General features: G+C 43.7%; 2 protein-coding genes across 5 annotated transcripts in view; one reads left to right on the top strand and one right to left on the bottom strand.

Annotated features, from left to right (window-relative positions):
- Positions 1 to 26752, bottom strand: part of LOC308570178 (phospholipase A and acyltransferase 4-like) — a 75435-nt gene extending 48683 nt beyond the window's left edge. For both annotated transcript variants that reach the window (XR_014000948.1, XR_014000949.1), the window contains exon 1: positions 26250 to 26752. The gene's annotated coding sequence lies outside the window, so the exon portion shown is untranslated. The remainder of the gene's footprint in view (positions 1 to 26249) is intronic.
- Positions 2329 to 4623, top strand: LOC308570186 (phospholipase A and acyltransferase 3-like). 3 transcript variants are annotated; one of them, XM_081164990.1, is made up of 4 exons: positions 2329 to 2369; positions 2965 to 3064; positions 3490 to 3758; positions 4385 to 4623. In XM_081164990.1, the coding sequence occupies exons 1-4, from the start codon at positions 2361 to 2363 to the stop codon at positions 4481 to 4483; spliced, it is 477 nt and encodes a 158-aa protein (XP_081021116.1). In that variant the 5' UTR covers positions 2329 to 2360; the 3' UTR covers positions 4484 to 4623. The 3 variants fall into 3 exon arrangements, with proteins under 3 accessions (XP_081021116.1, XP_081021117.1, XP_081021115.1); XM_081164991.1 differs by having other exon boundaries at positions 2346 to 2369; positions 2923 to 3064; positions 3490 to 3635; XM_081164989.1 differs by having other exon boundaries at positions 2346 to 2369; positions 2923 to 3064.
- Positions 26753 to 26975: the final 223 nt, after the last annotated feature.

Genomic DNA, 26975 nt, shown 5'->3' with positions numbered 1-26975 from the left:
ACTGTCTCCAACGTTCAGTAATGTTGAACAGAGTCCCATCTGTCTCAATATGTTTTTGCTTCCTGGTTTTGGATCCCATCTGAGATCAAAAGTGACAGAAGCTCTGGCCAAACCCACAACCCATAGCTAGTGCACTGCTTTTGACTTGATGGGTTACAGATTATTCACATCTGATTTACAAACCCCATTTTTCATGGATGTCAGTGGGGTTTCTGCAAGCATTCTGGTTTTTGAAGTGAGTGTTCCAGTTTTCGAATGCTCTTTTGGAAGCTAAACGTCCAGCAGCCAATCAAAAGCCACACTTCGGAAGTTGAATGTTTTGGAAGTCGAACAGACTTCCACAACAGATAAAGACGTCCCATTACCTAAAAACATATGCATGTTGAATACTTAAAACACACACGCACAAATGTGACTTCTAAAACTGAAGGAGCACAGGAGCCACTGAAACTGAAGAAAGCGTTTCACATAACGGTCCACCCATTTGCAGCTTCAGAAATATGGAAATGGTGTTAATACAACTGAGCTCAAATTAGTTAGGTACTTGGCTCCAGTGCTACACTTAAAAAGGTAGAGCAAAATGCTGGTAGCGAGCTATTAATTAGGCCTTATCTGGTTCAGTACTCTTAATTTTGAAATAAATTGGTGGTTGTTTAGCAGCTATTAATAAACCACTCTGAACAGCACATGGCCCTTAATAACCAATACACTTCTTTGAAAGTGGATCGCAGTGACCCGGAGGAAGCTTTTTCCACATGGATTTGCTTAGCATTAGAGTGTAACGGAATTTCATGTGCAGCAGGTGGGCTGCTGTTTCGGAACAATTACAGGGAGCCACAAACACCAGCCACATAGCTGTTCTCCAAGACATCTGAACATGGCATTTCTTCATTTTGAAAATAACCTGACTGCCCCATTTGTGGGTGGGAAATGGGAAGGGCCATTTTTTCTTTTCTTTTTTAAAAAAAGATATTTATTAAAGTTTTACAAAGAGAAAAAAGTTACACAGTAAGTGACAAAAAAAGAGAAAAATAAATAAATACAAAAATACAAAGAAAAAAGTACAAGATACAAAAAGGAAAAAAAGAAAGGAAAAAACAGTTAAAAACAAATCAATCTTTTCATACCTTATATTTCATTTACTTATTTCCCTGACCTCCTCACACCTCCCTTTTTTGTATTCCAGTTCAAATATTTAATTCAGCAAATCCTTTCCCTCTTTGTTTTTATCTTAATTCTATATCTTAACACATTATAACTTTATATTTTCATCTGTTATCAATCCATTTTTACATATTCTTTTTAACCTTGTTGCTAAAACCACTTCATTTCAATTCGACATCATTTTAACATTCATTAATTTTACAATGTTTCTGCAAATAGTCTTTAAATTTCTTCCAATCTTCTTCCACCAACTCTTCTCCCTGGTCCCAGATTCTGCCAGTCATTTCTGCCAGTTCCATATAGTCTATTACTTTCATCTGCCATTCTTCCAGGGTGGGTAGATCTTGTGTCTTCCGATACTTTGCGATGAGTATTCTTGCTGCTGTTGTAGCGTACATAAAAAAAGTTCTATCCTTCTTTGGCACCAATTGGCCGACCATGCCCAGGAGGAAGGCCTCTGGTTTCTTCAAGAAGGTATATTTAAATACCTTTTTCATTTCATTATAGATCATCTCCCAGAAAGCCTTGATCCTTGGGCACGTCCACCAAAGGTGAAAGAATGTACCTTCATGGGAAGGGCCATTTTTTCAGGTGGGGGTAAAGTCCTTCTCCATACTTCTTAAACCTCTGGAAACAAGATCAGGCTGAGGATCCAAGAGCTTCCTGGGAGCTCTTCAGAAGATTTCTAGGGTATTTAATGCTGTGAATCTTTACCTACAGTCAATCCATGTGATTATGCAAGTCCTATATCACAAAATGCCAATAGGTCTCCAGTGACTTCATTGCAATGCAAGCAGAACCTGAGGGCATTCTGAGCCCCTGAACTCCTCAATGCTTGGGGAATTGGGACACACACAGAGAGAGAGAGAGGCAGGCAGGCAGGCAGACAAACAAAGACACTCATCGTACAAGGATCACAAAGAAACTGTCTGGAATGACCTCTAAAATGTTGGGATATTGGGGAGTTGGAGTGGGGGCTCTAGGCCTCTTTGGCATATGGAAAACTATACTGGCAGGGAAAACTTTTTTCCTGCTGTTTTTCTACACTAAGGAAGTGTTGCCAGGAGATGTTATATTGACGTCAACTGTTGCCTTCCTGAGAAGTATTTTTTTTAAGGATATAAAGTGAAAATGAAACTGAAAAAGAACAAAAGTATCTGAGGATTGGAAGGAGAGGACGGGGAGAGCAGAACATTATGGCTGAGGTAAGAACCCCTTTGAATAGGGGATATTTTCTATCAATCCCCACCCTGTCCAAAATACCTTCCCTTTGATTGTTTTCCCTTTGACTGTTTTTTCAACGTAAGAATTGCCACTTGACTTGCTGTCTGCCATACACTGCTATCTCTGGCTGCAAGCCAACGTGCAGTTTAGGAGCAAAATGTCATTGAAAACAGTGAGACTTACTTCTGAGTAAGAATACTTAGGATAGTTTTGTCTCTAGATGAACACATGAATGCTGCCTACGCTCCTCCTAGGCTGGAAAGGGGTTAGTTTAACCTCCGGTTTGCTAGTGAAACAGAATTACTGTGTCACAAAATGCTGCGTGTATACAAAGTGTTTCACCAGCATGAAAAGTTTGGAAAGCTCTGCTTTAGCTCCTTCCCCGTGCCTTGCAAGTCTGACTTAGAAAAACCGTGGTGAATAATCACAGGGTCCAAAGGTTGAAAAATTCATCTACTTGTGGGGTGATCCTATGTATTTGGGAGTGTGTTTCATTGAAGCTAGCGGGACTTACTTCTGAGTAAACTTGCACAGCTGTTTAGCCAAGGAAAACACGGGCTCACTTTCTTCTTGCAGAGCCCAAAGCCTGGAGACCAGATTGAGATTTATCGATTTGGTTACCAACACTGGGCTATCTACGTAGGCGATGGATATGTGGTTCACCTGACTGCTGCAGGTAAGAGCTTCTCATTATTTCCTAGAAAGGGTGGTTTTATGACAGGGAAGAATATGATAGAGAACATTGGCATATTACCCCTGAAGAAACACAGCCCTTGGGGGAGGGGGAAGGTTCCCCACCACTGGCTTAGGGACTAATTGTTGCTGGAAGTTCTATGTCCTGATACTTGCAATTGTTGTAAGCCAGTTAGAGGACTGCTTTGTAGCCAAGAGATTGCATCCTGGTTGCCTGTAAGTTTTTTTGGGTTGCAATGGGTAAAATAAGAGTGACTAACAATAAAAAAAAATAGTATTTGTCAAAACAACAGCAACAACAACAACAACAACTGATGTCTTCTTGAAGACAACGTTGTTGATGAAATACAGGGAATCCAGGCCTAATGGTCACTGTTTCTGAGTTTCTTTTCTCTCTCTGTTCTTGAGATGGGAGTACAGGAAGTTTTTTCTCTGGTTCTCTGCCTGCCGACACAACAAAGGCAGTGGTGAAGAAAGAAAAGCTTTCAAAAGTGGCACGAAACGACTACTGGAAGGTCAACAATGAGAAGGACAGAAAATATAAAGCCAGGCCTGTAAGCGAAATAATTAGCACTGCAAATGAATATGTTGGGATGGAGATAGACTACGGTGTGGCCAGGATGAACTGTGAACATTTTGCCGCCAAACTACGATATGGCGAACCTGATAGTAGACAGGTGTGTAGAATTCATTCATGTTTTCGTAATGGTAATCTGTGCTGTGATATTGAAATTTTCTTTCTTAACTCCTGATCCTGGAAAAATGAAGTGAGATTAAGAAGCAGTTAATTTACTTTATTTTTATGTGGATTTAATTTCTAACCCCCATTTACAAAGATGGGGAGCAGAACGGAAAATTTACTTCAACGGAGTATGTTGAAATACTGCAAATCAGAACAAACAAACAAAAAGATATCATAACATTTAAAAATAACTTGAGTTCATACATTCATATTGTCTGAAGTGACAAATGAGATTAAAAACTCTGAACTCAGGTTTCCAAATTAATGACAGGCTTGTACCCTGATGAAAAATGTTGGGTCTGTATTCCTTTAATATTTTTCAAACTATAACCACAGAACTCAGATTTTTGCACCAAAGCATGTTCTGTTACATGGAATTAATTTTTAAAGCACATGTTAAACCCAGAGTTAATTGCCTTGGAATCTGAGAGTTTCAAATCTGGCTATTTTCTGTCTCCAAAAGAAACATTTAAAGCAATGTTTCATATCAACTCTATTGTGAGAAATGAAGGACCATCGGTCACTGTGAATAAAAATGTTTAAACCTCTTATTTTTTGCAGGCGGAAGTCGGTCTCTGGGCGACAATCGCTACTACTGTAGGAGCTGTGCTCATGGGTGTAAGCTTTGTAGCAGCTGCGCTCATCGGTAAACGCCATTAGTCAAGTGTTCAATATATTATGAGACGTGTGAACAATCTAAAAGACTGTTGGAGGACAATCCTAGGTTGGCTTCTAAGAAGATCCCATTTTAAAAGAACAACAATTATTGAATAAAAATAAAAACATCAAATCAATCAAGATTTAGGTTTTCTGTCTTTATCCTTTGGTGTGAATTTTGGAGGATGGCTCTGTTTCAGTTTGTGCATTGTTTTGTAAAGTGCAGATTGGTTAAGAATTTGAATGTGAATTGAATCAAATTTCTCCCTGCTGCCTCTAGATGTGGTAGAGGACACTGATCAACGTTGAAGTAAGGTTCAACTTACTTGAAGTCTGGTCAACTTCTGTACTTGGAATAGAGGATGCCGCCATCTTGTTTCAGGCCAGGCTTGACACATACAACGTTTCGCTGCAGGCCTTGGTTGTTAAAAATCAATACGTGCCTGTATAAAGAATTCCACAACAGTGTAGCTTGTGAATTCATTGGTACAGTCATACTGAGTTGCAGATGTCAATTTTGAAGGGAGTTGACTTCTTCTTCTTCTTCTTCTTCTTCTTCTTCTTCTTCTTCTTCTTCTTCTTAAGAGTTCTGCCAGTAAAAGTTTGAATAATATTTTAATGGGTCTGGACAATGATCTATTCCAAAAGGAGTCAGTTCTTATGCTTCCAGTCACTTCAAACTGCACAATATTAATATCATAGACAAACAACTCTGTGGTTGTCCAATTCTTCAGAGTGAACATAATCCAGAAGGCCACCATATATTGTGTCAGACCATTGGTCCATTTCGCCTGAGGTAACCTGAGGTAGCCAAAACGACTCATCTCCTGCCACATCATTGCATCAATGCGGCTTAAGAAAGTGGGTGAGCAGTTTTTTTAAGCTCTCACACCTGGCATGGAGTCAAGTCCAGCCCTTCCATGAGACAAGGCAAAGCAATTTGCCTCAGGCAGCAGATCCAACCCCCGCCCCACCCCCTGCTGCCATTCTGGCCACAGCCACCTGTACCACTGCTGCCGTGGGTGCAGCCATGGGTGAAGGTAGCAGTGTGAGCACAATGGTGGTGGCAGGGAGGGGGCCCAGATCTGTGTTGGGGGAGCATTTTACACTGGGTTTCGGGTTGTTGCAGGCAGTTCCCCCTTGCAAGGTGCCAAGCCAAGGGGGAGCGAAACAACAACAACAACAACAACAACAACAATATCATCAATAATCAGTGCTATTTTTCTAGAAAAAGAGGTGCTGGAACTCATCATGACCACCTCCCTTGTTCTCTTAGAAATAATAATAATAATAATAATAATAATAATAATAATAATAATAATAATAATAATAATAATTTATTTATACCCCGCCCATCTGGCTGGGTTTCCCCAGCCACTCTGGGCGGCTTCCAACAGAATATTAAAATACAATAGTCTATTAAACATTAAAAGCTTCCATAAACAGGGCTGCCTTCAGATGTCTTCTAAAAGTTTGGTAGTTATTTTTCTCTTTGACATCTGGTGGGAGGGCGTTCCACAGGGCCGGTGCCACTACCGAGAAGGCCCTCTGCCTGGTTCCCGGTAACTTGGCTTCTCACAGCGAGGGAACCGCCAGAAGGCCCTCGGCGCTGGACCTCAGTGTCCGAGCAGAACGATAGGGTTGGAGACGCTCCTTCTGGTATACTGGACCGAGGCCATTTAGGGCTTTAAAGGTCAGCACCAACACTTTGAATTGCGCTCGGAAACGTACTGGGAGCCAGTGTAGGTCTTTCAAGACCGGTGTTATATGGTCTCGGCAGCCGCCCCCAGTCACCAGTCTGGCTGCCGCATTCTGGATTAGTTGTAGTTTCTGGGTCACCTTCAAAGCCCCACATAGAGCGCATTGCAGTAGTCCAAGCGAGAGATAACTAGAGCATGCACCAATCTGGTGACACAGTCTGCCGGCAGGTAGGGTCTCAGCCTGCATACCAGATGGAGCTGATAAACAGCTGCCCTGGACACAGAATTGACCTGCGCCTCCATGGACAGCTGTGAGTCCAACATGACTCCCAGGCTGCGCACCTGGCCTTTCAGGGGCACAGTTACTCCATTCAGGACCAGGGAGCCCTCCACACCTGCCCGCCTCCTGTCCCCCCAAAACAGTACTTCTGTCTTGTCAGGATTCAACCTCAATCTGTTAGCTGCCATCCATCCTCCAACCGCCTCCAGACACTCACACAGGATTTTCACCGTCTACACTGGTTCTGATTTGAAAGAGAGGTGGAGCTGGGTATCATCCACATATTGATGAACACCCAGCCCAAACCCCCTGATGATCTCTCCCCGCGGCTGCATGCAGATGTGAAAGACAATGGCCACCTGAGAGGTGCCAGAACTGAGTTCCGGCTTTAAAAAAGCCCTAGTAATAATAATATAATAATAATATACAGGTACCCACTGAGAAGATCCATAAAAAGCAACTGTACCAAAATGAACTACTGTGAAAATAATAAATATTTAGTGGTGGGGGCATTCAAATTTTGTCCTTGCTCAGGGTGCCATATTGCCAAAATCCGCTCCTCAGGATACCCTTGCATGAAGTCTATTGTTATCAGGATCATTCATTTGAAGTGTTAGAGCTTATTTATGACAGTGATAACTAATGGAGGAAAGCTAACACGGGTCCCCATGAAAACACTGACCATAGCTAGACCTGCTTAACTTCAGCAAGGTTATGATTCAGACCCATCCCACCTCACCTGTGCTGGTGACATTTTACGATAAAAGATTGAAACGTTTCTCAAGGAATGTCCTGTTGAGAAAGTGGAGAATGTCATTGGCAGCATCAGAGTTAGACCTGTTTTAAGAAGAGAGGTGCGGCATATTTCTCTTAATTTGGGGGCTCCGAAACTGGCATATAGCCACAAAGTACTTCCTTTTACAGGGATGCACGTGGCGCTGTGGGTTAAACCACAGAGCCTAGGGCTTGCCGATCAGAAGGTTGGCAGTCCGAATCCCCGCGACGGGGTGAGCTCCCGTTGCTCAGTCCCTGCTCCTGCCAACCTAGCAGTTCGAAAGCACGTCAAAGTGTGAGTAGATAAATAGGTACCGCTCCGGTGGGAAGGTAAACGGCATTTCCGTGCGCTGCTCTGGTTCGCCAGAAGCGGCTTAGTCATGCTGGCCACATGACCCGGAAGCTGTACGCCGGCTCCCTCAGCCAATAAAGCGAAATGAGCGCCGCAATCCCAGAGCCGGTCACGACTGGACCTAACGGTCAGGGGTCCCTTTACCTTTACCTTTACTTCCTTTTACAGCATCAGTAAAAGAAGGCATGCATGTTTGAAGAAACAAAAGCATGCTTTGGAAAAGAAGAGCTACTTATGGCATATAGTCCCCACGTTTTGCAACACCAATTACTATATGGTTCTATCATTTGATAAATAATCTAAGATCTGGACAGAGGATCAAAGATGGATTTGCATTAGCACAGAAATCAGGATGGGTTCATTCCAATTGTGTAAGACACTAATTACAGAAAAAAAAGTTGCCTTAATTATTAAGTATATCTTGCAGTGTATTTTTATTTTAAAACAGCAGCCACTACACGTGGATGTTTTCATCTGTTCATTTGTGCACAGCCCCAGAGTCCTGCAGAGAAAGCAAAAATAAAATAAAATCCACATTTGGTCTCTGCAGATTTTATTTTCAGACATACATTAGATAAAGCTGACAGCTATGTAAAATCACACGTTAGTGGGCAGCTCCCCATTGGCTACATGGCTACATCTCCATTCTGCGTTCCCGCACACTGTTTTAATTAAGATTATTTATTTCTTTATTGTGATGATCATATTTTAATTGCCTCTAAAGCACTGGAGAGATGGAGGTGCAAGCACATTGTGAATAATTTATTACCATTTGGAAGTAGAATATATGGCACGATTTTGGAACGTGGGCAGTTCATAATGTGAAACATCCCTGGCCTTTGTCTTAGATTTCCATTGACAGATAAACAAAACATCTCATCCATGTCCCACTCAGTTCAAAAGCAGTCTACAAAGGGCATATTTCCAATGGATTGTTTCCTATGTTTTTCAAGGACCCATTATCTACTACTCTGCATTGGCGACGGGTGTGTGTGTGTGTGTGTGTGTGTGAAGGCGTCTCCTCTGTTATTTTTATGTTAATTGACATTTCAGATGTTGAAACACTCCACTTAGGAAAACAAAAATGAAGCACTGAATTATTGCAGAAACTGAAACGAATTGAAAATACAACAATTTGATATGAGGCTACTCCTGTGTTTGATGGTTCAATTCTGCTCAGAGGTGACCAGGGTTTTGCTTATGAGAGCTAAAAAAAAATTTGAAATGGGCATTACCTGTGCTACGGGGTTTTGTCGCATGAGTCAAATGTAGGGATGTCAGAGAAATCTGACAAAAAAGAAAGCAGAAACTGCTGCAGCTTATGAGTTTGTTTGTGAACAGGAACAGAAAACAGCCAAGCGAGTATGATATGTATTCATTCACACTGTTGTTTTTAAGTCTGCAAGTGATACATAAATTATAGCGGCTGTGTTTTTTTAAACTTTGTTTTGATGTTACCTTTACATTGAATATAACATCAATTACATAAATAGTTATGTAACTTAGTAATAATAATAATAATAATTTTTATTTATATCCCGCCCTCCCCAGCTAAGCCGGGCTCAGGGCGGCTAACAACAATCAAATAAACAATCAAATAATAACACATTCTAAAAATATTTCATTATAAAAATTAGTTAAAATCAAATTGATGGCAACCGATTAAACAAAATTCTGTGCAGGTTGCCAGAGGAGGGAGTCAAGCTATGCCCTGACCAAAGGCCTGGCGGAACAACTCTGTCTTGCAGGCCCTGCGGAAAGATGTCAGGTCCCGCAGGGCCCTAGTCTCTTGTGACAGAGCATTCCACCAGGTTGGAGCCGCAGCTGAGAAGGCCCTGGCTCTAGTTGAGGCCAGCCTAACCTCTCTGAGGCATGGGACCTTGAGGGTGTTATTATTTGCAGACCGTAGGTTTCTCTGTGGGGCATACCAGGAGAGGCGGTCCCGTAGGTACGAGGGTCCTAGGCCGTATAGGGCTTTAAAGGTTAAAACCAGCACCTTAAACCTGATCCTGTACTCCACCGGGAGCCAGTACAGCTGGTACAGTACCGGATGAATGTGATCTCGCAGCGAAGACCCCATAAGGAGTCTCGCCGCAGCATTCTGCACCCGCTGGAGTTTCTGGGTCAGTCTCAAGGGCAGCCCCACGTAGAGCGAGTTACAATAATCCAGTCTGGAGGTGACCGTTGCATGGATCACAGTGGCTAGGTCAGGGTGAGAGAGATAAGGGGCCAACTGCTTAGCTTGGCGGAGATGGAAAAATGCCGCCTTTGTTATAGCTGTAATCTGCGCCTCCATAGAGAGGGAGGTATCGAAGATTACACCCAAACTCTTAACGGACGGTGCTGGCACTAATTGCACCCCCGCAAGAGATGGGAGTTGCCCCCTCGATCCCATATCGTCCCGCCCCAGCCAGAGGACCTCTGTCTTCGAAGGATTTAACTTCAACCGGCTCCCACGTAATCATCCAGCCACAGCTTCCAGACATCTGGTCAGTGTGTTTGGGGCCGAGTTAGGATGGCCATCCATCAACAGATAGAGTTGGGTGTCATCAGCATACTGATGGCAACCCAGCCCAAAACTCCGGACAAGCTGGGCGAGGGGGCGCATAAAGATGTTAAAAAGCATTGGGGAGAGAATCGCACCCTGAGGCACTCCACACACCAAGGAGTGACGCGATGACAAGTCCCCCCCAAGCGCCACCCTCTGTCCCCGATCAGAGAGAAACGAGCGCAGCCATTGAAGGACTGTGCCCTGGATCCCCACGTCGGCAAGGCGGTGGTCCAGGAGTTCGTGATCGACCATGTCAAAGGCTGCTGACAGATCTAGAAGAATCAGCAGCCCCGACCCGCCTCGATCCAGCTGCCTGCGGAGATCATCTGTTCGGGCGACCAGAGCCGTCTCGGTCCCATGACCAGCACGGAAGCCGGACTGGAATGGATCCAAAGCAGATGTTTCGTCCAGAAACCTACCAAGCTGTTCAGCAACCGCTCTCTCAATCACCTTACCCAGGAATGGAAGATTCGAGACCGGGCAGTAATTGGATAGATCTAAGGGATCTAATGATGTTTTCTTTAAGAGCGGACGCACCACCGCCTCCTTCAGTTCCCCTGGGAATATCCCGGTGCCAAGGGACAAATTGATGATATCCCCCAGGGGGGCCCGCACCTCGTCTGGACACGCTCTAATCAGCCATGACGGGCACGGGTCAAGAGGACAGGTGGTGGGCTTTCCAGCTTGGAGGAATCTGTCCACATCGGCTGGAGATATCCGGTCAAAGTGGTCCAATACTGGACCCGAGGACAGTCGAGGGGCCTCCAGTTCCTTTATTGTATCCAAATTGGCAGGGAGGTCATGGCGGAGCAACAGGACCTTCTCCTTATGTTAAATAGCATCCAGGAAGATGAATAACGTAGTATTTGGCAGAAACTGAACTGCAGCAGAATGGAAACAGCACTGATTGTGACAAATACCGTTTGAGCAAAAATGGCTGCCCTCCGTAGTCTTAAGCCGCACCTCTATATTCTGGTCTTTGACACCTGAGATATGCATTTTTAGGACCTACTCTGGTTCTAATTGAAATTTGCCTTACACTGTTTTTCATATTGTGTTTTATGTTGCTGTTAACTTTGGACCTTCTGGTGATCAGCGGGTAATGAATTTAATAGTAATTCATTATTATCATTGTCCAACATGTCCTTGCTGGAAGCTGCCATATTTTCCAAGCCAAACCGAATTTGTCATTTTTTAAAATGCTAAGAGAGAGACAAAAACCACAACTTACAGCTACTGTAACTGCTATAGAAGGGCTGTGTTTGCACAATATGTTAAGCTAACCTGGAACTGTGTGAACATGTGGGCTTCTACAGAGGAGTTCACATCTACTTTGTGCCTCCCTGGTCCTTTTCACTCCCCTGCCAAGCAATGTCCAGGTTTGTCATCCAAACCTCGGGCCATAGTCAAACTCTCTCTTCATTAACCGTGAGTTGCGGCCAAGGACAAAGCTTGGGTGCAGCTTTTGGTTAAAGGGGAGAGAGCTTAACCACAATCCTGAGTTCGGGTGACTCTTCGGGAGACTCTTGAGAGTCCCATGGACTGCAAGAAGATCAAACCTCTCCATTCTGAAGGAAATCAGCCCTGAGTGCTCACTGGAAGGACAGATCCTGAAGCTGAGGCTCCAATACTTTGGCCACCTCATGAGAAGAGAAGACTCCCTGGAAAAGACCCTGATGTTGGGAAAGATGGAGGGCACAAGGAGAAGGGGACGACAGAGGACGAGACGGTTGGACAGTGTTCTTGAAGCTACCAGCATGAGTTTGACCAAACTGTGGGAGGCAGTGGAAGACAGGAGTGCCTGGTGTGCTCTGGTCCATGGGGTAATGAAGAGTTGGACACGACTAAACAACTAAACGAGTTCGGGTGATATGCTAAGCCAAAGCTTGGCTTTGCTCATCACAGCATGAGAATGAGAAGGATCAGGAAGGAGCAAGGCACCTCCAAAACCCTTTTAGGGCATTACACTCCCCTTGTCTCTGTCTTCCACACAGGCAGGAGAATGTTTGCAGATGCAAACAATTCTATCTACAAATCATAGAATAGTAGAGTTGGAAAGATCATCTAATCCAACCCCTATGCAGGAATCTCAGCATGTGGTCCCCCATCCAATTCAAAGCCATACCAGACCCTGCTTAGCTTTGCAAATGTGCTAGCAGTTTTATTGCTGCACCACAATTGCAAACTCCAAGCAACTCACACCATCTGCCATGGGCATCTCATGTACTCAGTTTAACAATGTTTTAGTCAATCTGTTAAAAAATCTGATAATTAATTAGTTTTTTTTAACAATGTTTAGCCCAGGAAGGGAAGGGGGACAGTTGCTAATGAGCTAAAGAGAAAGAGGCAATAGAAAAGACTGGAAGAAAAGCTGTACTTTCACCTAATAAATAAGAAACAACAGCACGGATGCACCCAAAGTTAATCACTTTGAAGTCTCATTGATTTCAAAGGAAGAGATTTAAGGACATAATCAACTCTTCTTGTGCAATCAGTGGGACTTCGACATGATTAACTTTGTGGCCAATTTCATTTGTAGTGAACAGGGCTGTGCAAGCAAATTGGGCCCATTTGGAGGTATCTGGGCCTTGGTCAAATAGGTTCAAACAACCCTGGATCACTACAGGTTGGGTTGAATGACTCAGAAACATGTGGGGCTGATAGGGCATCAGGTAGAAAAGAGAAGTAGGTGTGAGTGAGGAGGATCAGGGACCCACCAGGGGGCTGCATCTTTGCAGGCAGCCCTGTATCGGGATATTTTTAATGTCTGATGTTTTTACAATTTTTTATATGCCCTAAGCTGCCCAGAGTGGCTGGGTAAACTCAGCCAGATGGGCAGGGCATAAATGTTGTTATTGTTGTAGTTGTTGTTACCAGAGAAGATAGGGGATGGAGTACAGTAGATGCCTTTCCCACAAAGCCTCTTCTCTTTCCTGCATCCTCAAGCAGCACCACAAAGATCAATTTCCCTTCAGGTCCACCCCATCTCAACCATATTTTTAAACCCTATTTTAACTGTGTGTTGAACAAACAGGGTTTAAAAATTCATTTAAACCCCTTAACTCTGATAAATTACTACACACAAGGTTTGAAGCACAAAAACTCTTTTGTAACAGATTAAAAGGTAACAAGACCCCTGACCATTAGGTCCAGTCGTGGCCGACTCTGGAATTGCAGCGCTTATCTCGCTTTATTGGCCAAGGGAGCCGGCGTACAGCTTCCAGGTCATGTGGCCAGCACGACTAAGCCGCTTCTGGCGAACCAGAGCAGCCCATGGAAACACCATTTAGCTTCCCGCCGGAGCGGTACCTATTTATCTACTTGCACTTTGACATGCTTTCAAACTGCTAAGTTGGCAGGAGCAGGGACTGAGCAACGGGAGCTCACCCCGTCATGGGGATTTGAACCGCCAACCTTCTGATCAGCAGGTCCTAGGCTCTCTGGTTTAACCCACATTGCCACCCATGTCCCTTCTTGTAACAGATTAGGTACATCTTTATTATGTACATGGCTAAAAATGAAAACAGGACTTCCCTCACAGTATAAAACCTTTTGGTTAACATAAACTGTTTTATCACCTTTTATACAAATGGGATAAGTCTGGGAAAAGAACTTATTATGCTGCTGGGATGTGATTTTGCATGCATTGCCTAAACACCATATTTGAGGTTAGGGTGATATTAGTTTATTATCTGTATGATACTGTTAGACGTTGCCACAATTTAATAATAGAAGAAGACCCTTAACCCCATCCCAAAAATTGCTTTGGAGAAAGATTCAGGGCAGGTGGCCCTTAAGGGCGAATTTTCCCAATCCAGGGACCACAGAATGGGGCCACAGAGTGTATTAGAGGACAGGCCTGTGCACAACTCTAGTTTTAAATGCATAGAGGGTTTCATGCCATAGCAAATATCCACTTAACCTTATAAAATGACCAGGGCCTTAGGAAATCTAGCTCACCCCTAGGCCAAGTCAAGCCCTAGGAACTGGTTTATTGAGAGGACTATGCCCAGAAAGACACTCTAAGAAGAAAAAGAAATAAATAAAAAGCTGTAAATAAATAAATTCATATTTGCACAAGGGAGAAGCAGGAGGTGGATACATATATAGGAAATGCTGGTAACTTGTTTCCTGGAAGGCTATAGTTAAATTTGCATACATGAAGACAGATGAGTTGTTCCATTGTGTGCTCCTTGGCACTTTCCTTTCTTCTGGGTTTGCCTTTTCTGACCATATTACTCAGCCAGTTTCTGCTGTGGTTCAAAATAACAAAAAACATGTGCTCGAAGCTTTTCAATATGTTCCTTTATCTCTCTCTCTCTGTGCTCTAGAAATCTAAAACAACAGCCCAACCGTTGGAACGAGAAGAAAAAACAACCACTGGTTTAGCAATGTTACGAGTCTGAGGCGGGGTGGGGGAGACACCAGTTTTGAATGTTAGGCAAAACAGTGCGCGTCCGCCAGAGACCGAGTCTGAAGAGAGCGGGGAGTCCCCCAAACAAATTAAAAAGAAGAAAAAGGACAGAAGGGAAATCTGAATTTTATGAGGTGGACATGTGTTGCAGAAACACTTGTCAGTTTCTAGAAAAAGGGGTGCTGGAACTCACCATGAATGGCAATGGTGCCCACCTGAGAGGTGCCAGAACTGAGTTCCGGCAGGTTCCGGCTGAAAAAAAGCCCTGCTTGTTGTGACGATTATGCTGTTTATGACATAATTTGGGAACACGTATACTGAATTTTATATAAATTTCAGCTTTTTTTGTAAGAAAACAAACTGCTTTGAACACAACCATCTTTAAGAACAGGAAGGAAAATATGTCGGCAGTGTAATTTAAAAGGAAATATGACGAAACATTGAAGAGTCTGTATTTCAATGTATGAAGAAAGCAATTATTATTTTTTTAAAAAAGAACTTGTCTTTGCAGCAGTGTCCTGTTCACAACAGATTACCTCTGTTTCATGTCCATTTGAGGAAAAAAATTGTTCTTAATTTCTACCTGGCCTGGGAGGGCAGGGTGCTGACTGTTGATTTAAAGCAGAGTCTCGTGCCCAGCGGAAGGATGAGGAGTACGTGCTGCATACTCTATATTGCTTTTATTTACAGTTCAAAGCTGGTATATTACAGAAAAACATCTTGCCTCTGCCGGAGCAGAAAATGCATCCTCTCTCCTCGACAGCTCGGAGAGAATCACACAGTGAAAAACAGGAAACCAGTGTACGTCACATCCAGCTTCCCTTTCCCGTGAGAAACTCCAACAGTACAGACTGTGGAATGTAAACACCTGTCTCGTGACAAGCCCTTTCGCTGCACAGTGAAGGAAAGCAGAAACCAACATCCTCCCCCTTTCTGTGAACATCACTGGGCAGCGTGTTCGTACAATATCAGTACAAACCCAACTTCTGCATATAGGTACAGTGTTGATCCCTTGATATAATCTTGGACAATACATCAGCAGGAATTTCATTACCTGGCATATAGGACACCGTTACGAGTCCCTTCTGAATACATTCCCTAGCATGCTGCAACTTTAATTGCAAGTGCTTCGTGCTTTGCTTACAACCTTCAGACTTCAGCAAAGCTAAACATGCTTTGTTGTCCTGGTAAACCTGGATTGGACATTTGACAGGAATTTTCATATCTTTGCACAATTGTACTAACCATTCACAATCCTTAAGTGAATAAGACAGTGCATTCAGTTCAGCTTCACAAGTACTTAAGCTAACTGTTGTTTGCTTCTTGCATGACCAATCAAACAGACCCTGATTGTACATGTAGCAAACTCCAGACGTACTTTTCCTGTCTGTAGTGTCACTTCCAAAACTTGCATCTGCAAATATCTCAAGACCACTAGACTTCTGATTGTTAAGTCTCAGTCTGTAATGCATAGTGCCTTTCAAATACCGCGCTATGCGTTTCAGAGCTTTCCAATCCTTGACACTAGGATTGTTGACTTGTCTGCTTAGCAAATTACAGCTAACAGCAATGTCTGGTCTTGAACATCTGGCAATGAAGTTTAGCTTGCCTAGCACACTTCTGTACAGTGTAGTGTCAGAAAATGCTTCTTCAGTGTCATCTACCTGATAACCTGTTGTCATCGGTGTGTCTACAGGGTTAGCATCCATCAGGTTTAGTTTGCTTAACACATCAGCAATTTTCCGTGACTGGTGTACTAGAATATTACCATCTTGATCTTTCTCTATTTCCAGAGATAGGTAGTTGTTTACCTCACCAAGATCTTTCATGTCAAAGTGCTCTTTTAGTTGAGCTAGGGCGTTATTGTACATTGCGACATCTTTCCAAAAGAATAATAAATCATCAACATAAAACAAACAGTACAGTTTCTTTTGCCCCTCCTCTTTGACAAATACACATGGATCAGCTTTCCCTTGCTGAAAACCTAGAGAAAACAATACTTCAGTGAGTTTTGTGTGCCAACACCGTGCACTTTGTTTGAGACCATAAAGGGATTTCTTCAGAGCACAAACAAATCCCTGTTTTACCTGTACGCCATCAGGTGGAAGCATATAAAGTGATTCATCCAGAGATCCGTACAGAAAAGCTGTATTAATATCATGGTGACTAATGTGTAGATTTTCCTCTGCAGCTAGCTTGAGCATAAGCCTAATGCTCTCATATCTCACTGTGGGTGAGTAGGTCTCGTGATAGTCTTCACCTGGTACCTGTGCAAAACCTCTGGCTACCAATCTGGCTTTGTGTCTGACTATCTTGCCATTTTGATCTGTCTTCGCTTTGAAGACCCATTTGCTTCCAAGCAGTTTCATTCCTGGAACTACTGGAACTAGCTCCCATGTTTTGTTCCTTTCTAAGGAATCAAGCTCAGCCTTCATGGCATTTAACCATGGCTCAGCTTCCTTTGAATCCAAACCCTGGATTTCTTGGAAACTTGAAGGTTCAAATACCTTCTTGGAGCTTTTAACAGCTGTTACTGCTATCGTAGCAAACTCATCAGCAAATCTCTTTGGAGGTTTGCCTTTTGTGGCTCTCTGTGACCTGCGAATTAGCCTTAAGTCTTCAACACTCTCCTCTTCCTTCTTTGGAGAAAAACGACCTATTGTGAACAACGGTTCTTCCAATTCTTGATCAGAGCTTTCAGAGGGTCACATAGAGGCTTTCGCACTCTTGAAATCTTCTGAATCACCCGATTCAGTTTCAGATTCAGACTCAGAACCTTCATCAGTGGGTTGTTGTGGTTGCTTTTGACTATCCTCAGTCTCATCACCGTCATCAGGATAACATTGGAAAATTCCCACGTTCTCCCCCCACTTTGCATTGTACTCAACACTTCTCGTGAGCTTAATTGTCTTAGAGTCAGTCATCATTATTCTGTAAGACCCTTTCTGATAACCTAGAAAGATACCATGCAATCCACGCTTGTCTAACTTGGAGTTTTGTGGTGAGCGAACCCACATGTCAGAACCAAAAATTTTCATGTGTTTGATGTATGGCTTCTTGCCAAACATCTTCTCATAGGGGGTACAACCAATCGCTGAAGATAACCTGCGATTGTAACTGTAAACAAAACACGAGAGAGATTCGGCCCAATAACTCTCTGGAAGATTGGCATCATGCAGCAAGGTTTTTAACCCTTGAAGCAATGTCTGATTTGCCCGTTCCGCAAGCCCATTCTGCCATGGCGAGCGAGGACTAGACAAATCGTGTTGAATTCCTTTCTCAGTCAGAAAAGCTTCAAACTGCTGAGAAGTGAATTCTCCCCCGCGATCACTGAAAAGAGTCTTTATCTTCTTACCATGCACATTTTCCAACCAAGCACAGAATTCCTTGAACCTAGGAAAAGCCTCTGATTTCTGCTTGAGATTGTACACAAAAATATATCTAGAAAATGCATCAATGAGAACCATGAAGTACCTATTTCCACCCAAAGAGGGCGCTAGTGGTCCAACCAAATCAGCATGAACAACCTGGTATGGTTCTGTAGCTTGCCTACTAGACACCTTACCTTTCGCAGCCATTTTCACCTTGTTTGCTGCGCATGCTTTGCACTTCATGTGGTACCTGCAGGGTTTAATAGTCATACCTTCAACCAAGACAGGCATTTTAGATACTGCCTCAAAATGCAAATGACCAAATTTCCTGTGAAAATCATGAATACATTCTGCATGCAAACTTTTGTTAGAACCTGCAATGCAACAAGTGTCATCCTTTTCAACATCATCATAATACAAAACAAACGATCAACATATTCAGCATGCAATACATAATCATTTTTCTTTGTGATGATGCACTTCTTGTTCTTGAAGGACACGTCAATGTTCCGCTCATTCAGCTGTCCAACGCTGAGCAGATTATGTTTGGCGTCTGGCACGTAAAGCACATTCTGTATCGATAAGTCCAAACTGTGAAGAACAACAGTTCCGTAGCCTTTACTGGGAATAGTGTGGTCATCCGCCTGGTGAATCGCACCTTCCTGCGGTGTAAAAGACACAAACAGTCTCTTATCGTTGCACATGTGGTGAGTTGCTGCTGAATCAACAACGAAGAAAGATCTAGACGTCTTCTGAACCTCTGCAACCTTTGGAGTGAAGCGTGAAACCATAGCCTTGTGCTGCGTTGTCCTAGACACCGGACCTTTGCCTTTGCCTCGGCCTTTTCCACGCGATGAGCTTTCGCTGCGCTGCTCTGTCTTGGCCCTGGGATTTCTGCATTCCTTCTTCATATGGCCTAGACGTCCACACGAGTAGCATTTCACTGCCTTCAAAGCTTTGGCGCCATCTGGTGGTTCCACTGCACTATGGGACGACGTCTGTGAAGACTCCCCCTTGCCCATGCAGCTAGCACCCCGGCGATCTGCTTCATTTTGAATCACGGCAGTAACAAAGTCCACTGTCAGCTGAGCGGTTGGCTGCACAGCAATCTGGGTTGCAACAGACTCCCAACCTGAACCCAAAGATTGTAGTAACATGAAAGAATACACAGCCTCTGGAAAGTTGAGTCCTCTCTGTTGCAGCTCATGTCTCAGATTTTGCATCTCCATCAGATGTAAACGCACATCTCCACCTTCAGCAAGAGCCATATTATGCAGCTTGTTAAAGTAAAACATGGTAGATCCAGCTTCTGTCCTTAAGTGAGCCTCTCTTAAAGCGTCCCAAATTTCTCTGGCTGAGGTCTTATCACGCAATAGACAGAGCTCTTCTGGGGATACTATCAATGTAAGCGTTCCCCTAGCTTTTGAATCTTTAGCTTCCCATGCATCTGTAACTGGAACTGGGGGGGGTTTCTGTAATCACCTCAAACAAACCCTCTTTCCGCAGAATTGCCTCTGCATACAGAACCCAGTCGGCATAATTTTTCTTGTTGAGCTTAGGAATCCCACAAGCATCCTGAAGGGCCATCATGACTCTGGCATTAGCCTTCAGCGTCATATATGCTGCTTTAAATCTTGCTGAGTCACTGCTGCAGCTGCCTTATTCCAAAAGCGCACTTAAAAGTTACTTTCGATTTCCCCAGCATAGTAACTTGAGCCTGGGAGTCTTTTGCCTATTCCCGGCAAAACGGCTTTAAAAGTTCAAAGTCCAGCCATAAAGCAATTAACTAGAAGCTGGCAGGCTGCCCGGAGCAGTAGCACATACCTCATCAATCACTTTTACGCGCAGAGCAGATTCCGACCCGATCTGTCCCTCTGCATTCCGATCCTTTGCCGGCACTCCGATTCGACTTCTGGAGCCATAACCACGTGTTGATTTAAAGCAGAGTCTCGTGCCCAGCGGAAGGATGAGGAGTACGTGCTGCATACTCTATATTGCTTTTATTTACAGTTCAAAGCTGGTATATTACAGAAAAACATCTTGCCTCTGCCGGAGCAGAAAATGCATCCTCTCTCCTCGACAGCTCGGAGAGAATCACACAGTGAAAAACAGGAAACCAGTGTACGTCACATCCAGCTTCCCTTTCCCGTGAGAAACTCCAACAGTACAGACTGTGGAATGTAAACACCTGTCTCGTGACAAGCCCTTTCGCTGCACAGTGAAGGAAAGCAGAAACCAACAGCTACAAAAGCTGAAGCTGCTGAGGAGATTCTTGGAATGGGGTGTTTGTGGGAAGGAGTTTGTTGGTGGAGTTGTTGCTGTTGTGTGTGTGTTTTCTTATCTTTATTTTAGATCTTGTGATTTATGTGGAAATTGTTTAGTTTAGTTGTGTGTTTTTTAGAATATTTTACTTTTGTTTATAACTACTTTTGTTGTAGTCAGGGCTTTTTTTCAGCCGGAACTTACCAGAACTCAGTTCCGGCCCCTCTCAGGTGGGCGCCATCGCCATGATAAGAGAACAAGGGAGGCAATCATGGCTGAGTTCTGTCACCTCTCTTTCTAGAAAAGTAGCACTGGCTGTAGTTATGTATTTGCTTCATGTTCTAAGCTGCCTTAAGCATGGTTCGAACTGTGGAAAGGCAGCATGCAAATTTATGTATGTACAGTGGTACCTCGGGTTACATATGCTTCAGGTTAAATACGCTTCAGGTTACAGACTCCACTAACGCAGAAATAGTACCTCAGGTTAATAACTTTGCTTCAGGATGAGAACAGAAATCGTGCTCCAGTGGTGTGGCAGCAGGAGGAGGCCCCATTAGCTAAAGTGGTGCTTCAGGTTAAGAACAGTTTCAGGTTAAGAACAGACCTCCGGAACGAATTAAATACTTAACCCGAGGTACCACTGTATATATGTATGCAGGCCTGAGTCTGAACCAGGATTCCATTGCCAGAATAGGCAAGCAAGTTTCCTGGTAATGGCCTCCTAAGTGTGGGCTATTAAGGTAACAAAGGAAATGGCTCTGTGCAAGAGAGCAAATTGTGGGGTACCTTACCCTCAACTGCCTGTTAGTTAGAAAGACAAAGGGCAGAGTTGAGGTATGTGAGTCAGAAGCTAGATGCAGATGAGAGAGAGAATTGATTTCTGCTTGAATCCAAGGCTATTGCTATGGCAGAAACAACACCCTCTTGGGGTGTTAATGCTATGAGCCCTTCCATTGTAGGCTCAGGATGTATATATGTGTAAATAAACCATATATCCTAAAGACACCACAGTCTCTGCTGTCCCTTATGCCGAGGAAACTGAACCCCTGGAATCTCGCACAGCTCAGAGATTGGGGTGGTGTGCAACAATACTAATAAAATCGATAAGTTAGCAGAGCTCAACCTCATAAAATCAAGGAACGGAAATGTTTCGTGGTGCTGCTATTAAATTGTCCCTCACAGACCGTAATTGGCTGAAACATTACTAGCTTCTTTAATGTTTAGGAGGACAGGTTTATAAGGGCGGCAGAATCACAATCACCTCATCAATCAGCCCGCAGAACTGTATCTGTGGCCTGTAAGAATAATAAAAAAAGGACTGTTGCGAGATAATGGGAAGCTTGGAAGTCTGTTTACCAGAGGCCAGAGAGGTGAAGAGAACAACCAGGCAATGTTGTCACAGGGCTATCTAACAGAATGTGAAAGATTTATAGTTGACCCACTAGTAAGGATGGGGAAGAAATTTGGTGCATTTAGCAGTTAAAGGTGAATTTACCTGATCTGCACGTTCTGAAACAATACGCAGACCAAAAAGCAAGCAGCCTTTGATATCCGCACTTCTCTGAATCGGGTTTTTTAATTTCCCCTCAAATTTCTGCAGGAATAGATACAGGCCAGGGCAGGTGGTACCCAGGACATCACAGGGAGTATCGTCACATATCAGTCCCCTGGGACAGATCAGGGGGGCTGTAGTGCAAATTCAGTAAATAATAATATTAATAATTTTATTATTATACCCCACCCATCTGGCTGAGGCTTCCAACACATATAAAAATATAATAACATGTCCAACATTAAAAACCTCCCAATACAGGGCTGCTTTCTGATGCCTTCCTTCTATTCCTGACTGTTGGTTATGCTTTTGGGCTACCTGTATTAAGGAGAGCAAATGGGGACATTAGTGCTTCATATGAGGTCTCATGACTGCTCTATCCTTCCTCAAAATGCTGTTTCTAATAAAGCCTCGAAGTTAATTTTCTCTTTTTGCAGCTGTAGCACATTGGTAGGTCAGCGAACTGATGCACGTTACTCTGAGATCAAGCGCATTTCTTAAATCGCATTACCAAGTCTGCGTGGCCACTTACCACTTATTAATGTAAACCATGTAAACAGGATTGGTCACAGCAGTCTGCATGTCGCATTTCAGCACGAAAGAGCTGAAATGTTTCCATCTGGAAAAGCCAGCTGAAAAGCCATGTGTTCTATAGAAGGTGCTACCCTAGTCTTGGCAATAGGGACACCATTTTGAATGTACAGTGGTACCTCGGGTTACATACGATTCAGGTCACATACGCTTCAGGTTACATACTCTGCTAACCCAGAAATAGTACCTCGGGTTAAGAACTTTGTTTCAGGATGAGAACAGAAATTGTGCTCTGGTGGCGCGGCAGTGGCAGAGGCCCCGTTAGCTAAAGTGGTGCTTCAGGTTAAGAACAGTTTCAGGTTAAGAACAGACCTCCGGAACGAATTAAGTACTTAACCCGAGGTACCAGTGTAGTTGTTTTTCTTCAAATTGATACCAGCGATACCAAATAATGCAACTTATGTGAATGCCTCCATTTATTTCTATGTCGATTAGCCTTGTGATCTGCTGTCTGTTCAACAGCATGAGTGATCCATTTCTAACATTTCTGAGATCTGCCTGATGGAAAATAGCCTAAGGGAAGCCTTCTCCGATCAGGTGTGCTCTGGATGATGTGGTGGGACTACAATTCCCATCACCCCTGGCCATTTGCCATGCTGGCTGGGGCTAATGGGGATTGTGGTCCAAAACATCGGGGGGGGGCACAGGAATGGGAAAGGTTTCTGTATTATATTGGACTGCCAACACAGCACTGCATTCTGTCCCTATGGAAAAACAAACATAAAGCTAGACACATTAGATATTCTAGATAATGCTCAGTTTTACTGAGATTTCATCCAGGAGAATAGGAAGATACAGTAAATACTAGTCATTTATTATAGATGCTTATAGCTCATCATTTTGGAAAACCACACAAGTCAAGCTTTTATATTACACTGCAATTTGTCTCATTGGATCATAAAGTATCTGTCAACTCTCCAATAGGTCATAAAATACCCAATACTTTGGGTTGATCTGAGAAACTATGCAGCTGTTTCCTGAAAGACCCCATGGCTCCAACTCCAAATGCAGGAGTCCTAAATTCCTATCAAGCAGGTCACCAACCCTGTCAATCACAGGTTGTATTGACAGAAGGGTCATGTCAACAACAGGCCAGCTTCCTACCATAGTACAGCAGGCTGGTAATAAAATCAGATCCACCCTGAACCGAGTTTAAGAACATCTTTCCACATCCCCACCAAGGTCTCAAGGCACTGAACAACAACATAAATCACAACATATGAACAACTTGCATATACAGTGGTACCTCAAGTTAAGTACTTAATTCGCTCTGAAGGTCTGTTCTTAACCTGAAACTGTTCTTAACCTGAAGCACCACTTTAGCTAATGGGACCTCCTGCTGCCGCTGTGCTGCTGCTGCATGATTTCTGTTCTCATCCTGAAGCAAAGTTCTTAACCTGAGGTAATATTTCTGGATTAGCGGAGTGTGTAACCTGAAGCATATGTAACCTGAAGCATATGTAACCTGAGGTACCACTGTAAATGCAGACTTGCCATGGACAAATTCAATGATATTTGGAATCCATTCTTTCAAATATTGTAATAGGTTAAGATTTGGTGAAGTACAATAACAACTTTGTAAAGTACAGTGGAACCTCTACCTGTGACCATAATCTGTTCTGGAGGTCCGTCTGAAGGTTGAAACGGGTCGCTGGAAGAGGCGCTGTTGTGCGCAGACGGCAATTGCCCGCTTCTGCGCATGCATGAACAGCGACAAACCCGCCGGTTACTTCCAGGTTTGCTGTGGACGTTGGCAAAATGGACGCAAGCAGAGGTGGCTGTAAGAAGAGGTTTGACTATATACAGTTTTGGGTCCCCCCCTTCCCTTTTACTTTCCCTTCTATACAGGTGCTGTGTCTCTTTTCTTTTTCTCTCTTTTATGTACGTCTCACTTTCTCGCTTTCTGTGCCTTTCTGAGTTGCTGTCACTAACCCAGGAAATCAGAGCACCGCCTCTTATGAGGCATAGTTACGGCTATTTCTAGCAAGCCCCAGAAGGCTGTGGCTTGCAAATTCCCAAGGGGCCACCTGCCTTGTATCTTGTTCTTAGAGAAGATACGTTTCTATTTTGGTGCAACACACTCCCCACACTTAATGAGAGTGCGGTCCATCTGGAGGCAAGGCCTGTGAGAACGCAGGACTGAAAAGGGGGATACGCCGCTGCTAGGATATGGCGTGTGCTCTATAGAAAGAAGAGAGATATTTCATCCCTTAGGAACAAGGGGAATTAAGGGTCATCAGTATTAACTTACAACTGGCATTCTATAGTAACACTAATAACAAGAAAAACAGAAACCTTGGACTCAAAAGGTCAGATCAAGGCCATTTGGATCATGGTGACTACATGACAGATGCCACATTAGGGGGAAAAACAAGGACAGCTCACAGTTACAAGCACAGCATTATGTACAATCAAGGCTGACCTGGCCTGGCATGCTGTGTGTGTCGGTACTAACATCACTGTAGCTGCTGATACAACACAGCAGGTGCTTATGCGTTTGGCAGTGTGGATGGCTCCATGGTGATCAGAATGTGTGATGTGTCTCTAGGAAACTGCCTGATCCTGACCAGACAACTGAGGTTGTCTTGTCCAGGGTTCTTCAGTCTAGAGTCCCCATATGCTGATGGACGACAACTCCCATCACCCAGAACTAGCTTAACCAACAATTCAGGAATGATAGGAGATGTATACCAGCAGCATCTGGAGACCTAAGCTTGAGGAACACTGGTCTAGTCCACACTGACTAGGAGTTGATACCTAGAGTTTTAGACGGGGTCTTAAACTAACCCTACTAAGAATTGAAGCTGGGACTTTTGGATAATTTTTTTAAAAGTTTCCTAGACTGGAGGTCACCCACACAGGAACCCCAAAGAAAAGGATGCAGACTCCAAATGAAAATATAAAGGCCTATGTTACAAATGTGCATATAAGGGCAGGGTCAAAAATGAGGAGGCTGCAAAGAACCACACCCAAAGCAATGTTTTTTATACACTTCCGGATTACACACGTCATTTCATTTCACCAATCAAAGGATCACAGCAGTCTTAATAGTTGCAACCCAATGTTATCATCCTGAACCGATCAAAATCGTTTGGCTCTTTGGATCAGCCCCATCATAATATCATGTGATTACATATAAGCATTTTCAGTTTCTTTCTTTATTAAGATTTTGACTAATTTCCCCATTCATTCAGCTTTCCAATGTCCTTTTTCATCTGTCTACAAAACAATTCAAGATTAATCACAATTGCCATACCTAGTTGATTCTCTTTCCATGCATACAATGGCCAACACTGATTCTAACGATTTATTCCTTTCAGTGTTCTGGAACAGACATTCACTATGTACAGTACCTAAAAGCAACTAGTTCTATACTGCAAATGGCAGGTCCAGGCCCTTTTAATTTAGATAGGCCATGGACTCAAAAGAAAACAAAGAACAGTCGTACCTTGGTCCTTGAACACCTTGTGACCCGAAAGTTTTGGCTTCCGAACGCCGCAAACCCAGTGTTCCAGTTTGCGAATGGTTTTTGGAAGCCGAACGTCTGACATAATAATAATAATAATAATAATAATAATAATAATAATAATTTAAAATTTAAAATTTATATCCTGCCCTCCCCAGCCGAAGCCGGGCTCAGGGCGGCTAACAACAATAAAATAATACAACATTCTAAAATCATTTCATTATAAAATTAATTCAAATCAAATTAATGGCAACCATTGGGCTAGAGTTCTGTGAAGATTGCCAAAGGAGGGAGTCAGGCTGTGCCCTGGCTAAAGGCCTGGTGGAACAGCTCTGTCTTGCAGGTCCTGAGGAAAGATGTCAAGTCCCTCAGGGCCCTAGTCTCTTGTGACAGAGTGTTCCACCAGATCGGAGCCACAGCCGAAAAAGCCCTGGCTCTGGTTGAGGCCAGCCTAACCTCTCTGTGGCCCGGGATCTCCAAGATGTTTTTGTTTGAAGACCGTAAGTTCCTCTGTGGGGTGTACCAGGAGAGGCGGTCCCGTAGGTACGAGGGTCCTAGGCCGTATAGGACTTTAAAGGTTAAAACCAGCACCTTAAACCTGATCCTGTACTCCACCGGGAGCCAGTGCAGCTGGTATAGCACCGGGTGAATGTGATCTCGTAGCGAGGACCCCGTAAGGAGTCTTGCCGCGGCATTCTGCACCCGCTGGAGTTTCTGGGTCAGTCTCAAGGGCAGCCCCACGTAGAGTGAGTTACAATAATCCAGTCTGGAGGTGACCATCGCGTGGATCACAGTGGCTAGGTCAGGGCGAGAGAGGTAAGGAGCCAACTGCTTAGCTTGGCGGAGATGAAAAAATGCTGCCTTTGTTATAGCTGCAATCTGCACCTCCATGGAAAGGGAGGTGTCGAAGATTACACCCAAACTCTTAACGGACGGTGCTGGCACTAATTGCGCCCCCGCAAGAGGCGCAAGATGGCTTCCATGGCTTCTGATGGAGTGCAGGAAGCTCCTGCAGCCTATCAGAAGCCATGCCTTGGTTTTTGTACGTTTTCGGAAGTTGAACAGGCTTCTGGAACGGATTCCATTTGAGAACCAAGGTACGACTGTAATCAAAATACAGTTTCATGAAATTATTATTTCCTCCAATCATGTGCTCTGCCCACATCACCTCTGAGTCTTCTC

The sequence above is a fragment of the Podarcis bocagei genome (assembly GCF_964188305.1).
Source record: "Podarcis bocagei genome assembly, chromosome: 12".
Classification (NCBI taxonomy): Eukaryota; Metazoa; Chordata; class Lepidosauria; order Squamata; family Lacertidae; genus Podarcis; species Podarcis bocagei.
The sequence above is the reverse complement of the archived record's forward strand: the minus strand, read 5'-3'. Positions and strand labels throughout refer to the sequence as shown.